Consider the following 13,420-nt stretch of genomic DNA (forward strand, 5'->3'; position numbering starts at 1 on the left):
GAGGCTGAGGCAGGAGGATGGCGTGAACCCTTAGGTGAAGCTTGCAGTGAGCCGAGATCGCGCCACTGCAGTCTAGCCTGGGCCAAAGAGCGAGACTCCGTCTCAAAAAAAAAAAAAAAATTTCAGCTAGACATGATGGCTCATGCCTGTAGTCTCACACTTTAGGAGGCCGAGGCAGATGGATTACTGGAGGTCAGGACTTCAGGACCAGCCTGGCCAACATGGCGAAACCCTGTCTCTACTAAAAATACAAAAAGTAGTCGGGTATGGTGGCAGGTGCCTGTAGTCCCAGCTCGTTGGGAGGCTGAGACAGGATTCGCTTGAACCCAGGAGGCGAAGGTTGCAGTGAGCCAAGATGGCACCATTGCACTCTAGCCTGGGCAACAAGAGCATGACTCTGTCTCTAGAGAAAAAAAAAAAAAAAAATTGGCCATGCGCAGTGGCTCACGCCTGTAATCCTAGCACTTTGGGAGGCTGAGGCGGGCAGATCACTTGAGGTCAGGAGTTCAAGGCCAGCCTGGCCAACATGGTGAGCCCCCATCTCTACTAAAAATACAAAAATTAGCTGGGCGTGGTGGCGGATGCCTATAATCCCACCTACTCAGGAGGCTGAGGCAGGAGAATCACTTGAACCCGAGAGGTGGAGGTTGCAGGTTCCATCTCTTTATTTATTTATTTATTTATTTATTTTAATTGTTAGCTCATCTCTGCTGGCAGGAACTTATGGTTTTTTTTTACCCAGGAATCTTGGGCATGTATATTTAAAATGTTTACTAATATAGAAAAACAACATTTGTATATTTGTAATTTAAAGGAGCTTCCTGCAGTATGGACTAATCTCATTTTGATGTTTCAGTTTTCCATGTTAAAATTCCTTTGCACTTCCCTCCTTTCATGTGAAAAAACATTTTAAATGGTTTGTTTTCAAGGCATGATAAATCTAAGTACTGGCAGCTGGCCTGCAAATGTAACAAACCACACAGCTCATGCGCCTAGGAGGTCACACTAAGTGAAGCGAATGTTGAGGAGGGATCTGCCCATAAAAGGGAAGAAAGTTTCGTTATTGAGAAATCAAAACTTAAGAGGGGAAGGGAATGGGGTATAACCTTATAAGGGGGATAATAAACTTTGGCAACGTCTGGGAAGATTGTCACCCCACAGTACTTAACCACTGAGGAACTGGCGGAGGGACTTGTACGCTAAGAGATAAATTACCTGTTGTGACTGTCCCAGTGTGCTTGCCCACCTAACACCTGATCTTGCAAGACCATTATTATTATTATTTACTTATTTATTTTTTTGAGATGGAGTTTCGCTCTTGTCGCCCAGGCTGGAGTGCAATGGCGCGATCTTGGCTCACCACAACCTCCGCCTCCTGGGTTCAAGAGATTCTCCTGCCTCAGCCTCCTGAGTAGCTGGGATTATAGGCATGTACCACTACGCCCAGCTAATTTTGTATTTTTGGTAGACACGGGGTTTCTCCATGTTGGTCAGGCTGGTCTTGCACTCCCAACCTCAGGTGATCTGCCTGCCTCAGCCTCCCAAAGTGCTGGGCTTACAGGCATGAGCCACTGTACCTGGCTAGACCATTATTAAAAAGTCTCACATTTGCTGTTTTTCGAGCCTCTAAGTCCATTCTTTGGGTTTGTACGGTGAGTGTGTTTCTCAACATTTCACATCCCACCCCCATATATTTTTTACAGCTGTATTTGAGCTGGGAAACCTGAGAAGAGGTTAGATATAAGAAATTCTAGGCCGGGCGGGGTGGCTCAAGCCTGTAATCCCAGCACTTTGGGAGGCCGAGACGGGCAGATCATGAGGTCAGGAGATCGAGACCATCCTGGCTAACACGGTGAAACCCCGTGTCTACTAAAAAAATACAAAAAACTAGCTGGGCGAGCTGGTGGGCACCTATAGTCCCAGCTACTCGGGAGGCTGAGGCAGGAGAATGGCGTAAACCTGGGAGGCGGAGCTTACAGTGAGCTGAGATCCGGCCACTGCATTCCAGCCTGGGTGACAGAGCGAGACTCCGTCTCAAAAAAAAAAAAAAAAAAAAGAAAAGAAATTCTAGGGTCACACCTGTAATCCCAGCACTTTCAGAGGCCAAGGCAGGCAGATCACGAGGTCAGGAGCTTGAGACCAGCCTGGTCAAGAGACCAGCCTAGCTAATATGGTGAAACATCATCTCTACTAAAAAAAAAAAAAAAAAAAAATACAAAAAATTAGCCAGGTGTGGTGGTGGGTGCCTGTAATCCCAGCTACTCAGGACGCTGAGGCAGGAGAATCGCTTGAACCCGGGAGGCGGAGGTTGCAGTGAGCCGAGATCACACCATTGCACTCCAGCCTGGGCAACAAGAGCGAAACTCCGTCTCAAACAAAAAACAAAACAAAAAGAAATTCTAGAGGAAGAGAATAGACCCTTGATTTGGATGGGAAGATCAGATGGCTCGTGCCTATAATCCCAGAACTCTGGGAGGCCAAAGCAGATGGATCACGAGGTGAAGAGATAAGAGACCATCCTGATCAATATGGTGAAACCCCATCTCTACTAAAAATACAAAAATTAGCTGGGCGTGGTGTCGCACGCCTGTAGTCCCAGCTACTCGGGAGGCTGAGGCAGGAGAATCACTTGAACCTGGGAGGCAGAGGTTGCAGTGAGACAAGATCACGCCACTGTACTCCAGCCTGGCGACAGAGCAAGACTTCATCTCAAAAAAAAAAAAAAGAAAGATCTTGGGGAGTGGTAAGAGGTAACATTTTAGTTTGCGAAGCAGAGATGGGGATATTTCAGATGGATACAAAAGATAAGAAGACTAAGAGAACATACTTTCTCAACTAAGGGGATAATCTGATTCTAAGATTAAGTTTTCTTAAGAAAAATTCTGCTTTTCAGCAGCTACATTGTTTCTATATTACTTAAAACTAGTTTTGTACAGAGAAATACAAAAGAAACCTTGTGGATATCTCAGAAATTTTGTACAGATAGTCATTACTGTAATAGTATATGTGTGTGTTTTTCCCTCCAGAATCTCCCTGGAAAAGAAGACATGAATATCTGCAATGATACTTCCTGATAAGAAGTCGATACAAGAAAAGGAAAGGAAATTGACAGCTAGTGAGCAGAATTTCCAACAGCAGGATTTCGTATTTTTTGCTTCCAACTATACACTTCCATTGCCCACTTTTAAATCAGAGATACCTACACTCAAAATTCAGACAAGGCAAAAGGATACTTTTCTTGTATATTTTTTGAGATTGAAGAAACAGCAATGTCCAGGAAACAGAGCCAGAAGGGTAAGATACATGTGGGCATAAATTGTTAAAAGCATAGTTGTAATGATCCCCATTTATAGCTGTATATTTAAAAACTGTCCTAATGTGTTTTGAATGGTTTTACAAGTATATATGGATATTAGATTACAGCTTTGTGTATTACCAGTCTGAGAATTAATTCATATAACAATAGCTTTTCTACTCACACAAACTTATCAAATTGTGATATACTTACTATCTTGAAGATGCATTTTTGAATACTGAACATATATTACGGAGATGTGGTAAGAGGGCTAGCTTGTTGCAGGATGTTCTATGTTGTTTGAGTTGACATTTTTCTAGAGAAAGGCAGTGGAGCAAGAGTAAATGCTTCTGGTTTTTGTTTCCTTCTTTAGCTTTCCTTCCAGGATTGTTCCTCTAGCTTCTTATCTAAAGTGAAATACAGGGTGCAAAGAGTCAGGAAATAGAAGGGTAGTTATAATGGAGGGAAGGACAACAAAGATTCTGCAAAACCTTTTTCTACTTTTCTAGAAAGCTGCAAAAATTTAAAGGGACAAAGTGAACAATAGCACTAGAACTATTGTACGTAACTGGTATGTATTGATTAAAAGAATGATCATAGATATCCTGGCATTTTCCCCTCATTCAATTTAATTTCCAGTTCAAAGTTAATGTTCTTTAATTCAAAACAAAGCTTCATAGATCCAGGTCTCACATGTTAAATATGAAGAAAATGCTTTTAAAGCTGATTTTGACTTGGTAATTCAAAAACCTCATAAGAAAGTAAATAAACCAGATTTGTGGTTTCGAAAGTTGTAGTTTCATTGTGTAGTAAATCTATAGGAAGAATCTGAGCTCTAGGGAATGCTTAGATTACTAAAGCTGAACTGTTCTGTGGAATGAAATTTACCAACGGAAAAGTTTTTTTTTTATAACCCAAGTTTGTTTTTTCTTAGTTGTTATAATTCAGTTTGTTTTTTTCCCAGTTATGCTTGAAACATTGAGCATCTGTTTTTGCCCTGCAAATGAGAAATAGTATAGTAAAAATAGGTTCTGGAAAAGTTGAGCATTTAATTTTTCCTAAAAAAAGTTAACTTCAGCAAATTGCTTTGACCTTTTTAAAATGAGAGAGTCTTTATTTCATGTCTGTGTTTTGCCAGAGCTGTAAAAAAAGTATCATCGTGAAGCAGGATATTTCCCTGACCCCTTTGCAGGAGTCTCTCCTTTGCTCAGCCTGCCTCTCTCAACTCCTCATGGGAAGGAGAGTGTGGGTGAACAAGGCAGGAACTGGAGGGCTTAAGTGCTGCAACCAGCTGGCTGCTGTGGCAGCGTCCAGGCTGTGGGGTGCCTGTGACTCCCAAGGCTCCAGAGGGCATGTTATAGTGTTCTTTTCGCTCTGCCATCTGTGGACGGCTTAAGTGTTAACAGCTCAGTGGGCCCTTTGCCCCGTTGTGTGGGGTGGGTGCCCTCTGCCAGCAAGGGCAAAGGGCCAGTGTGACAGCCTTTTGTATCAGCACTTGTGGCTCCTGAGCTCTTGTCTGGCATCCAGGAAAAATGAGGTCACACGAATGAATTGAAGGATGGTAAATGCAGGAGATTTTATTGCTGATGAAAGTGGCTTTTAGCAGGAAGGGGAGCTGAAAAGGGGCTGGTGGGGTGGGGGTAGGTAATCTTTCCCTGAAGTCCAGCTGTCTCCAGCTAAATTTTTCTCCAAAGTTACACCATCAAGCTGTCCCTCTAAAGTCAACCCGCTTCTCTCCAACATCCTGACGTCCAGCTGGTTCTCTCTGCTGGCTGAGTCTGGGGTCTTTATAGGCACAGAATGGGGCAAGGCAGGGCCATGGGTGGTTTAGGAGAACATTCAAACAGGAAAACAGGGATATAAGTTCTCACTTTGGGCCGAGGTTTCAGGCATTTTGGCTTGAGGGTGGGGTTTTCACCAGTGACCCACCCTTTTCTGCCTAGAATTTCTTTGCCTCCTGTCCCCATCAGTTGCTTTTTGTAACTGGTATCTAATTACTATAAAATGAATTTAAATATTACTATAAAATGAATTTAAATTTTAGACTATAACATAGACACTAAGTGCTTACCAGTTTTGGTTGAACTTAGCCTAGATTTACACTTAATTGGAAACAAAGTAAAGCTTACATGTTGTTGGGACTTTCTCTGAAACAAATCTATTCATGTAATTCATTTGCATGTCTGATATTTGGTCCCATGAAATATATAATATTACAATATTCCATTTATTCATTTATATGTTTAAAGTTTCATTGCTTTGGGTTTTAGTAGTCTAATCTGTAAATATACTGACTTTATCTACTTGATTATACTACATTAAAAAGAAGGGTCGGCCAGGTGCGGTGGCTCACGTCTGTAATTCCAGCACTTTGGGAGGCCAAGGTAGGTGGATCACAAGGTCAGGAGTTCAAGACCAGCCTGGCCAAGATGGTGAAACCCCATCTCTACTAAAAATAAAAAAATTAGCTGGGCGTGGTGGCACACGCCTGTAGTCCCAGCTACTCGGGAGGCTAAGGCAGGAGAATCCCCTGAACCCAGGAGGCGGAGGTTGCAGTGAGCTGAGATCACACCACTGCACTCTAGCCTGGGTGACAGAGCGAGACTCTATCTCAAAAAAAAAAAAAGGGTCTATGGTAGTCATTGTTCTTGGTGGTATTTCATTTGTAGACTCTTATTTTATAATGAGTTATGCTTTTATTCAGCAATAGACCATGTTTTCATATTTTCCTTTTGTCAGTAATACTTGTAAATTCCTTATTTAATGAAATACTTAGTGGAGTTAAACTTTAACAGCTTAAATTAAATTAAGTCAGTTTCAGTTAAAACTATTGATTACTCCAAGCCTATTAGCCAATATCTAGCAGAAGTCAGAGCTGTGCTTCTTAAGAGTGTGGTCTGTAGACCCTATTCCTGTCTGTGAACTGGAGAAGTATATAGAAATGAAGTGTGTTTAAGAACTCTTTGATAGTGATTTGACAGTGTGGCAACATCTCAGCCCTTTTAAAAACAGTTTTATTGAGGTATAATTTAAATACCTTAAAATGTGCCCAAGTGTATAATTTGATTATTTTTAGTAAATTTATGGAGTTGTGCACCATCACCAAAATCTTGTTTTAAAACACTTTCTGACTGGGTATGGTAGCTAAAGCCTATAATCTCAGCACTTAGGGAGGCTGAGGCAGGAGAATGACTTGAAGCCAGAAGTTCGAGATCAGCCTGGACAACATAGTAAGACTCTGTCTTAACCGGGCATGGTGGCTCACGCCTGTAATCCCAGCACTTTGGGAGGCCAAGGCGGACGGATCACCTGAGTTTGGGAGTTCCAGTCTAGCCTGACCAACATGGAGAAACCCCATCTCTGCTTAAAAAAAAAAAAAAAATTAGTTGGGTATAGTGGCACATGCCTGTAATCCCAGCTACTCAGGAGGCTAAGGCAGGGGAATCGCTTGAACCAGGAGGTGGAGGTTGCGGTGAGCCGAGATCACCCTCCAGCCTGGGCAACAAGAGCAAAACTCCATCTCAAAAAAAAAAAAAAGACTCTGTTTCTACAAAAAATAAAAAAAATAACCAATTATAGCAGCACATGCCTGTTATAGTCCCAGCTATTTGGGAGGCTGAGGTGGGAAGATGACTTGAGCCCAGGAATTTGAGGCTGCAGTGAGCTGTGATCACTACACTCTAGCTTGGGTGACAGAGCGGGACCATGTCTCTTAAGAAAACAAAAACAAAACCTTCTTTTCCTTATCCCCCAGTATTCTCTTGTTTGTGATCAATTCCTGCTCCCTACCCCAGCCACAAGCAAACATTGATCTTCTGTCACTTTATTTTTGCGTTTTCTAGAAATTTCATATACACATATTAGTGCAATATAGTTTTTATGTCTGGCTTCTTTTCACTTAGTGTAATGTTTTTAAGATTCTTCCATATTGTTGAATGTGTCAGTAGTTTGCCCCTTTTTACTACTGAGTAGTATTGTTATAACACATTTATCCATTTACCAGTTGCTATTCATTTTGGATTGTAGTTTGTGCTGTTATAAATGATTGTCAGTTATGTACATTTGCTTACAAGTCTTTATGTGGACATATGTTTGCATTTCTCTTGTGGAGATACTTAGGAGTGGACTTCTTTAACTTTGTAAGAAACTTCAAGACTGTTTTCCAAGGTGGCGATATACAGTTTTACAATCCCACCAGCAATGTATCAGGATTTCATATTTTCCATATCCTCACCAACACTCGGTATGGTCAGTCTTTTTTTTTTATTATAGCTATCTTAATAGATGTATAATGGTATCTCATTGTGGTTTTGATTTGTACTTCCCTAATGAAATGATGTTGACCATCTTTTCATGTGATTTTTAGCCATTTATGTATTTTTTTGGTGAAATGTCTGTTCAATCTTGATCCGTTTGAAAATTTTGGAGTCTTATTATTGAATTCTAAGAGTTCTTTGTATATTCTGAATACAAGTTCTGTATCAGGTACATGCTTTGCAAGTATATTCTCCCATTCCATGGCTTGTCTTTTAATTTTCTTAATGGGCTGGGCACGGTTTCTCATGCCTGTAATCCCAGCACTTCGGGAGGCCGAGGCAGGTGGATCACTTGAGGTCAGGAGTTCAAGACCAGCTGGCCAACCTGGTGAAACCCCATCTCTACTAAAAATACAAAAATTAGCTGGGTATGGTGGCAGGCGTCTGTAATCCCAGCTACTCAGGAGGCTGAGGCAGGAAAATCACTTGAACGCGGGAGGTGGAGGTTGCAGTGAACCGAGATCCTGCTGTTGCACGCCAGCCTGGGCGACAGAGTGAGACTCCGTCTCAAAAAAAAAATTCTTAATGATGTCTTTTAAAGAGTGGAAGTTTTAAATTTTGATGAAACCCGATTTATCTTTTTTTTTTTTTCCTGTCATAGATTGGGTTTTGGTATCATGTCTGAGAATTCTCTGCCTAACTCAAAGTCAGAAAGACTTTTTCCCAGTTTTATAGTTTTATCTCGTATATTTTAAAGTCTGTGATCCTGTTTGAGTTAGGTTTTTTTGTTTGTTTGTTTTGCTTTTAAATGGAGTCTCCCTCTGTTACCCAGGCTGGAGTTCAGTGACGCAATCTCAGCTCACTGCAACCTCTGCCTCCCAGGTTCAAGCAGTTCTCTGCTTCAGCCGCCTGAGTAGCTGGGATTACAGGCACCCGCCACCAAGCCTGGCTAATTTTTGTATTTTTAGTAGAGACAGGGTTTCACCATCTTGGCCAGGCTGGTCTCGAACTTCTGACCTCGTGATCCGCCTGCCTCAGCCTCCCAAAGTGCTGGGATTACAGGCGTGAGCCACCACGCCCGGCTGAGTTAGTTTTTATATGAGGTGTAAGAGTCTTTGCATATGGATATCCAGTTGTTAGAACATGTTTTGTTGGCGAGGCTGTCCTTTCCTCCATTGAATTGCCCTGACGCCTTTGTTGAAAATCAGTAGACCATGTGAAGATTTATTTCTGGACTCTCTTCTGTTACATTGATACATATATCTGTCTTTATGCTAGTACACTGTATTGATTAGTATGGCTTTATAGTAAATATAGTTTAATAAGTAAGGAAGATACATCCTCCAGTGATTTTTCCCTCCAGAATTTTTTGGGCTATTTTGGTTTCTTTACATTTACATATAAAATTTAGAATCAGATTATCAGTTCTTACAAGAATATCTGCTTGGAATCTGATAGAGAGTGCACTGAATCAGTAGGCCAGTTTGTGTAGAACTGTCAGCTTAACACTATGGAGGCTTTCAGTCCATGAACTTACTACTATATCTCTGCATTTATTTAGATCTTAATTTCTCTCAGCAGTGGTTTACAGATTTAAATGTGCAACTCTTGCATTTTTTTCTTAAGTTTATTGCTAAATAATTTATTCTTTTTTTTTTTTTTTTAATGGAGTCTCACTCTATCATCCAGGCTGGAGTGCAGCGGCACAATCTTGGCTGACTGCAGCCTCTGCCTCCCAGGTTCAGAAGATTCTCCTGCCTCAACCTCCTGAAAGCTGGGACTACAGGCCCACACCACCATGCCCAGCTAATTTTTTTTTTTTTTTTTTTTTTTTTTTTTTTTTTTTTTTAGTAGAGACAGGGTTTCACCATGTTGGTCAGGCTGGTCTCAAACTCCTGACTTCAAGTGATCTGCCCACCTCAGCCTTCCAAAGTGCTAAGATTATAGGCGTGAGCCACCATGCCCAGCTGTATTTCCAAAGGGTAGTTTTGCTGCATATAAAAATCATCAGCTAGGTGTGGCAGCACCTGCTGAAGGTGGGCGGATTGCTTGAACCTGGGAGGCAAAGGTTGCAGTTAGCCAAGATCGCACCACTGCACTCCAGCCTGGGCGACAGAGCGAAACTCCATTTCAAAAAAAAAAAAAAAAAAAAAATTTTTTTCATTGATAAATTTTTGTTTCAGTACGTAGAATATGCCATTCCACACGATATGTCATATTGTTCCCCTGTTGTAATGAGTCATTCTTCTCCTGTTGCTGTCAATATTTTCCTTTGTTTTAGCAGTTTGGCTATGATACATCTTAGTATGGATCTCTTGGGAATTTCCTCAAATGTTGGCCATTATTTCTCCAAAAAAATATTTCTCTTTCCTCTCCTTGGGATTCTATTACACATATATAAGTAAGCTTGATGTTTCCCTACCAGGTGACTGAGGCTCTGTTCCTTTTTTCCCAGTGTTTTTTTTTTTTTCCCTGCTCTTTAGATTGTTTAATTTCTGTTGATCTCTTTTCAAGTTTACTGTTCCTTCTCCTGTTTCGGATCTGCTGTTAAGTCTGTCTAGTGAATTTTTCTTCTGGTATTGTATTTTCAATTAGAATTTCCCTTCATTTCTTGCCAGGCACAGTGGCTTATGCCTGTAATCCCAGCACTTTGGGAGGCCGAGGTGGGCGGATCACTTGAGATCAGGAGTTCAAGACCAGCCTGGCCAACATGGTGAAACCGTCTCTACTAAAAATACAAAAATTAGCCAGTTGTGATGGCACAAACCTGTAGTCCCTGCTACTTGGGAGGCTGAGGCAAGAGAATCACTTGAACCTGGGAGGCAGGGGTTGCAGTGAGCCAAGATTCACATCACTGCACTCCAACCTAGGCAATACTCCATCTCAAAAAAAAAAAAAAAGGAATTTTCCTTCTTTTTTTTTTTTTTTACAGTTTCCTTTTTGAGGTTCCCAATTTGTTGAGTCATTGCAATTATATTTTCCTTTAATTATTTGAAATAATTTGATATACTTTTCTGTACTTCTTTGAACATATTTATATTAGTTGTTTTGAAGTCTTAGTAAGTCCATCAACTGGACCCTCTCAAGAATCAGTTTTCTAAGGCCGGGCACTGTGGCTCACTCCTATAATCCCAGCACTTTGGGAGGCCAAGACAGGCAGATCATGAGGTCAGGAGTTCGAGACCAGCCTGAACAACATGGTGAAACTCCGTCTCTACTAAAAATACAAAAATTAACCGGGCATGGTGGTGTGCACCTGTCATCCCAGCTACTCAGGAGGCTGAGACAGGAGAATGTCTTGAATCCAGGAGGCACAGGTTACAGTGAGCCGACATCATGCCACTGCACTCCAGCCTGGGTAACAGAGTGAGACTCCGTCTCAAAAAAAAAAAAAAAAAATCAATTTATATTTATTGATATTTGGGGTTTTTAATATGTATGAGTCACTCTTTCCTTCTTCCTTCATTCCCTCCCTCCCTTACTTTTTCTTTCATTTAGGTAATGTATTGTGCTAACTCTGGATTCTCATTTTATTTTCTGAGAGTATTTGAAAAAAAAATAATTTTCTGGACTTAAGAATCTTCCTCCTCCAAGTGTACAGCCAGTAATACATCTGTGCTTAAAAAAAAAAAAATCTAGTTTTTACTTTTTAGCCTGGCTTCTTGGGGTTGCCTCTGTGTCTGCAGTGCTAGTGATCAGCAAGTTATTTGGACAGAGGTTTTGCTCTGACACCTCAAGCCGGTAAGGCTTTCATCCTCTGCTGATTGATCTATGTAGGCTGAGGAGTACATTCAAAGTTCAGACCATTCTCAAGTCTGCTTTGACTTTTACTTTCCTATAGCTTCTCTTGGGTCTCCTTTATGCATTTATCTAGTTTTCTGTTTAGCTAGGGATGGTAGAGAGCTTATCTAGCTTTTCTGTGGCCTGTTCATTTATAGGATTTCCCTTTTAAATTTCCTACTTGTTTATCACTCACCCAACCAAGACCCCAACTTCAGGCTAGTAAAACTGCAAGTTTTCTGTTTATTTCCTGCTGAGTTCTTGCTTTAGCTGACAGAGCTGTGGGGTTTCAAGTCCTTTTCAATCAAGTTAGCCCTGTTGTCAGTAAAGCTGCTGATTGTCATGGCTGGCCCAGCCCTGGTAAAGTTAACTGTTCTCGAGGAAGCTGGAGATGGGGAATGGGAGCAGCCCTACTCTAGGCAAAGAAAGACACGGACTTCACTGTTCTTACTTAAAGCTTTAGCAGTTTCCCAATAATTTGTTTTCTGCCTTTGGTTGATTTCCAGAGCCCTGAAATGGTTGCTTTACACATTTTTTTGTTTGTTTGTTTTTGAGACAGGGTCTCTGTCACCCAGGCTGGAGTGCAGTGGCGGCACGATCATGGTTCACTGCAACCTCTGCCTCCCAGGCTCAGATGATCCTCCCACCTCAGCCTCCCGAGTAGCGGGGACCACAGGTGTGAGCCGCCATCCCCAGCTAATTTTTAAAAAATTTTTTGTAGAGACTGGGGTGTTGCCATATTGCCCATTTTGGTCCTGAACTCCTAGGCTTAAGTAATCCACCAGCCTTGGCCTCCCAAAATGTTGGGATTATAGACTTGAGCCACTGTGCCTGCCCTTGTTTTATGCTTGTGTTTTAAGGAGAGGACTTGGCTACCTCTTTACACGACCATAATCCTCAAGCTTCATTTTATTGTAGATTACAAAATCATTGGTTTTCAAAGCATTAGAAATTAAAACAACAAAATAACAGCTAGTTCTTTACCCTAGATAGTTTGAATAACACTGAGTTAAATAATGGCAATAGTGGACAGGTCTTTAGACTGTAAATGGCCTGCTTGTTCATATGGCTTACTAGTTAATTAAGTAAAAAATATTTTGCCAAAAATCTCCTGTGGGCCTTATCCTTGGGTTATATATACTGTTTGTCAAGCAACCAGATGTCAAAAATCATGAGATAAATACAAGAAACTTTGAAAAGAACCCACGGCAAATACTTGAGAACCTGTTATATTTATGATATTAATTTATAGGAGGATAGATACGCATAACTTTTTTGTTGTCTTGCACTGTCGCCCAGGCTGGAGTGCAGTGGCGCGATCTCAACTCACTGCAAGCCCCGCCTCCCAGGTTCACACCATTCTCCTGCCTCAGCCTCCCGAGTAGCTGGGACTACAGGTACCCACCACCACGCCCAGCTAATTTTTTGTATTTTTAGTAGAGACAGGGTTTCACCATGTTAGCCAGGATGGTCTCGATCTCCTGACCTCGTGATCCATCCACCTCGGCCTCCCAAAGTGCTGGGATTACAGGCGTGAGCCACCGCGCCCATCCCAGATATGTATAACTTTTTATATTTTCCTTACTGATCTCTGAGTCTAGCACTGATTAGAAGAAAGCAGACTTGGGGGGTAATCCAAGGTTGGAAGTGGGCTTGTTTGTGATTCCCACAGATTGCTGATGCACTTTACATTGTTCCTAATTTCCTCTGAAGACAGCCTCTAGAGATTAGAGAAGGATGAGATCAAGCCATTATAACTTTTTTTATATTTTTGGGAGTCCTGATTTTGTCAGATGATATTTTTCTCCCATATCTGACTATGTATCAGAATCATCCTGAACATTTAAAACATCTTTTTGCGTCTCTTTCTCTGGGGATGGTATACTAGACTCTTTTTAACAGTCAAGATTGCTAGTATTGTTCTAGACACAAAATCGTATTTGCCCATCAATGTCTAATTATATTTATCAAGTTACAGTGCAAGTAGTTTACTTTGTCAACTTCATCTGGCATTTTTAGTTACCTCTCCTCTTTTGTCCCTTGCCAGACTATTCAGCTACAAAACACTTCCACACTTGATATTTAAACC

The 13,420-nt window shown here is 41.3% G+C and overlaps 1 protein-coding gene across 6 annotated transcripts in view; it reads left to right on the top strand.

Annotated features, from left to right (window-relative positions):
* SPATS2 (spermatogenesis associated serine rich 2) overlaps nucleotides 1–13,420 on the top strand; it is a 169,502-nt gene that overhangs the window by 87,451 nt on the left and 68,631 nt on the right. For all 6 annotated transcript variants that reach the window (XR_012420217.1, XR_012420218.1, XM_015430882.4 and 3 more), the window contains one exon: nucleotides 3,027–3,294. Coding sequence is in view for 3 of the 6 variants with exons in the window: in XM_015430882.4 (XP_015286368.2) it covers nucleotides 3,270–3,294 (25 nt within the window). In the remaining 3 variants the exon portion in view is untranslated. The remainder of the gene's footprint in view (nucleotides 1–3,026; nucleotides 3,295–13,420) is intronic.

Source organism: Macaca fascicularis, chromosome 11 (assembly GCF_037993035.2).
Source record: "Macaca fascicularis isolate 582-1 chromosome 11, T2T-MFA8v1.1".
NCBI lineage: Eukaryota > Metazoa > Chordata > Mammalia > Primates > Cercopithecidae > Macaca > Macaca fascicularis.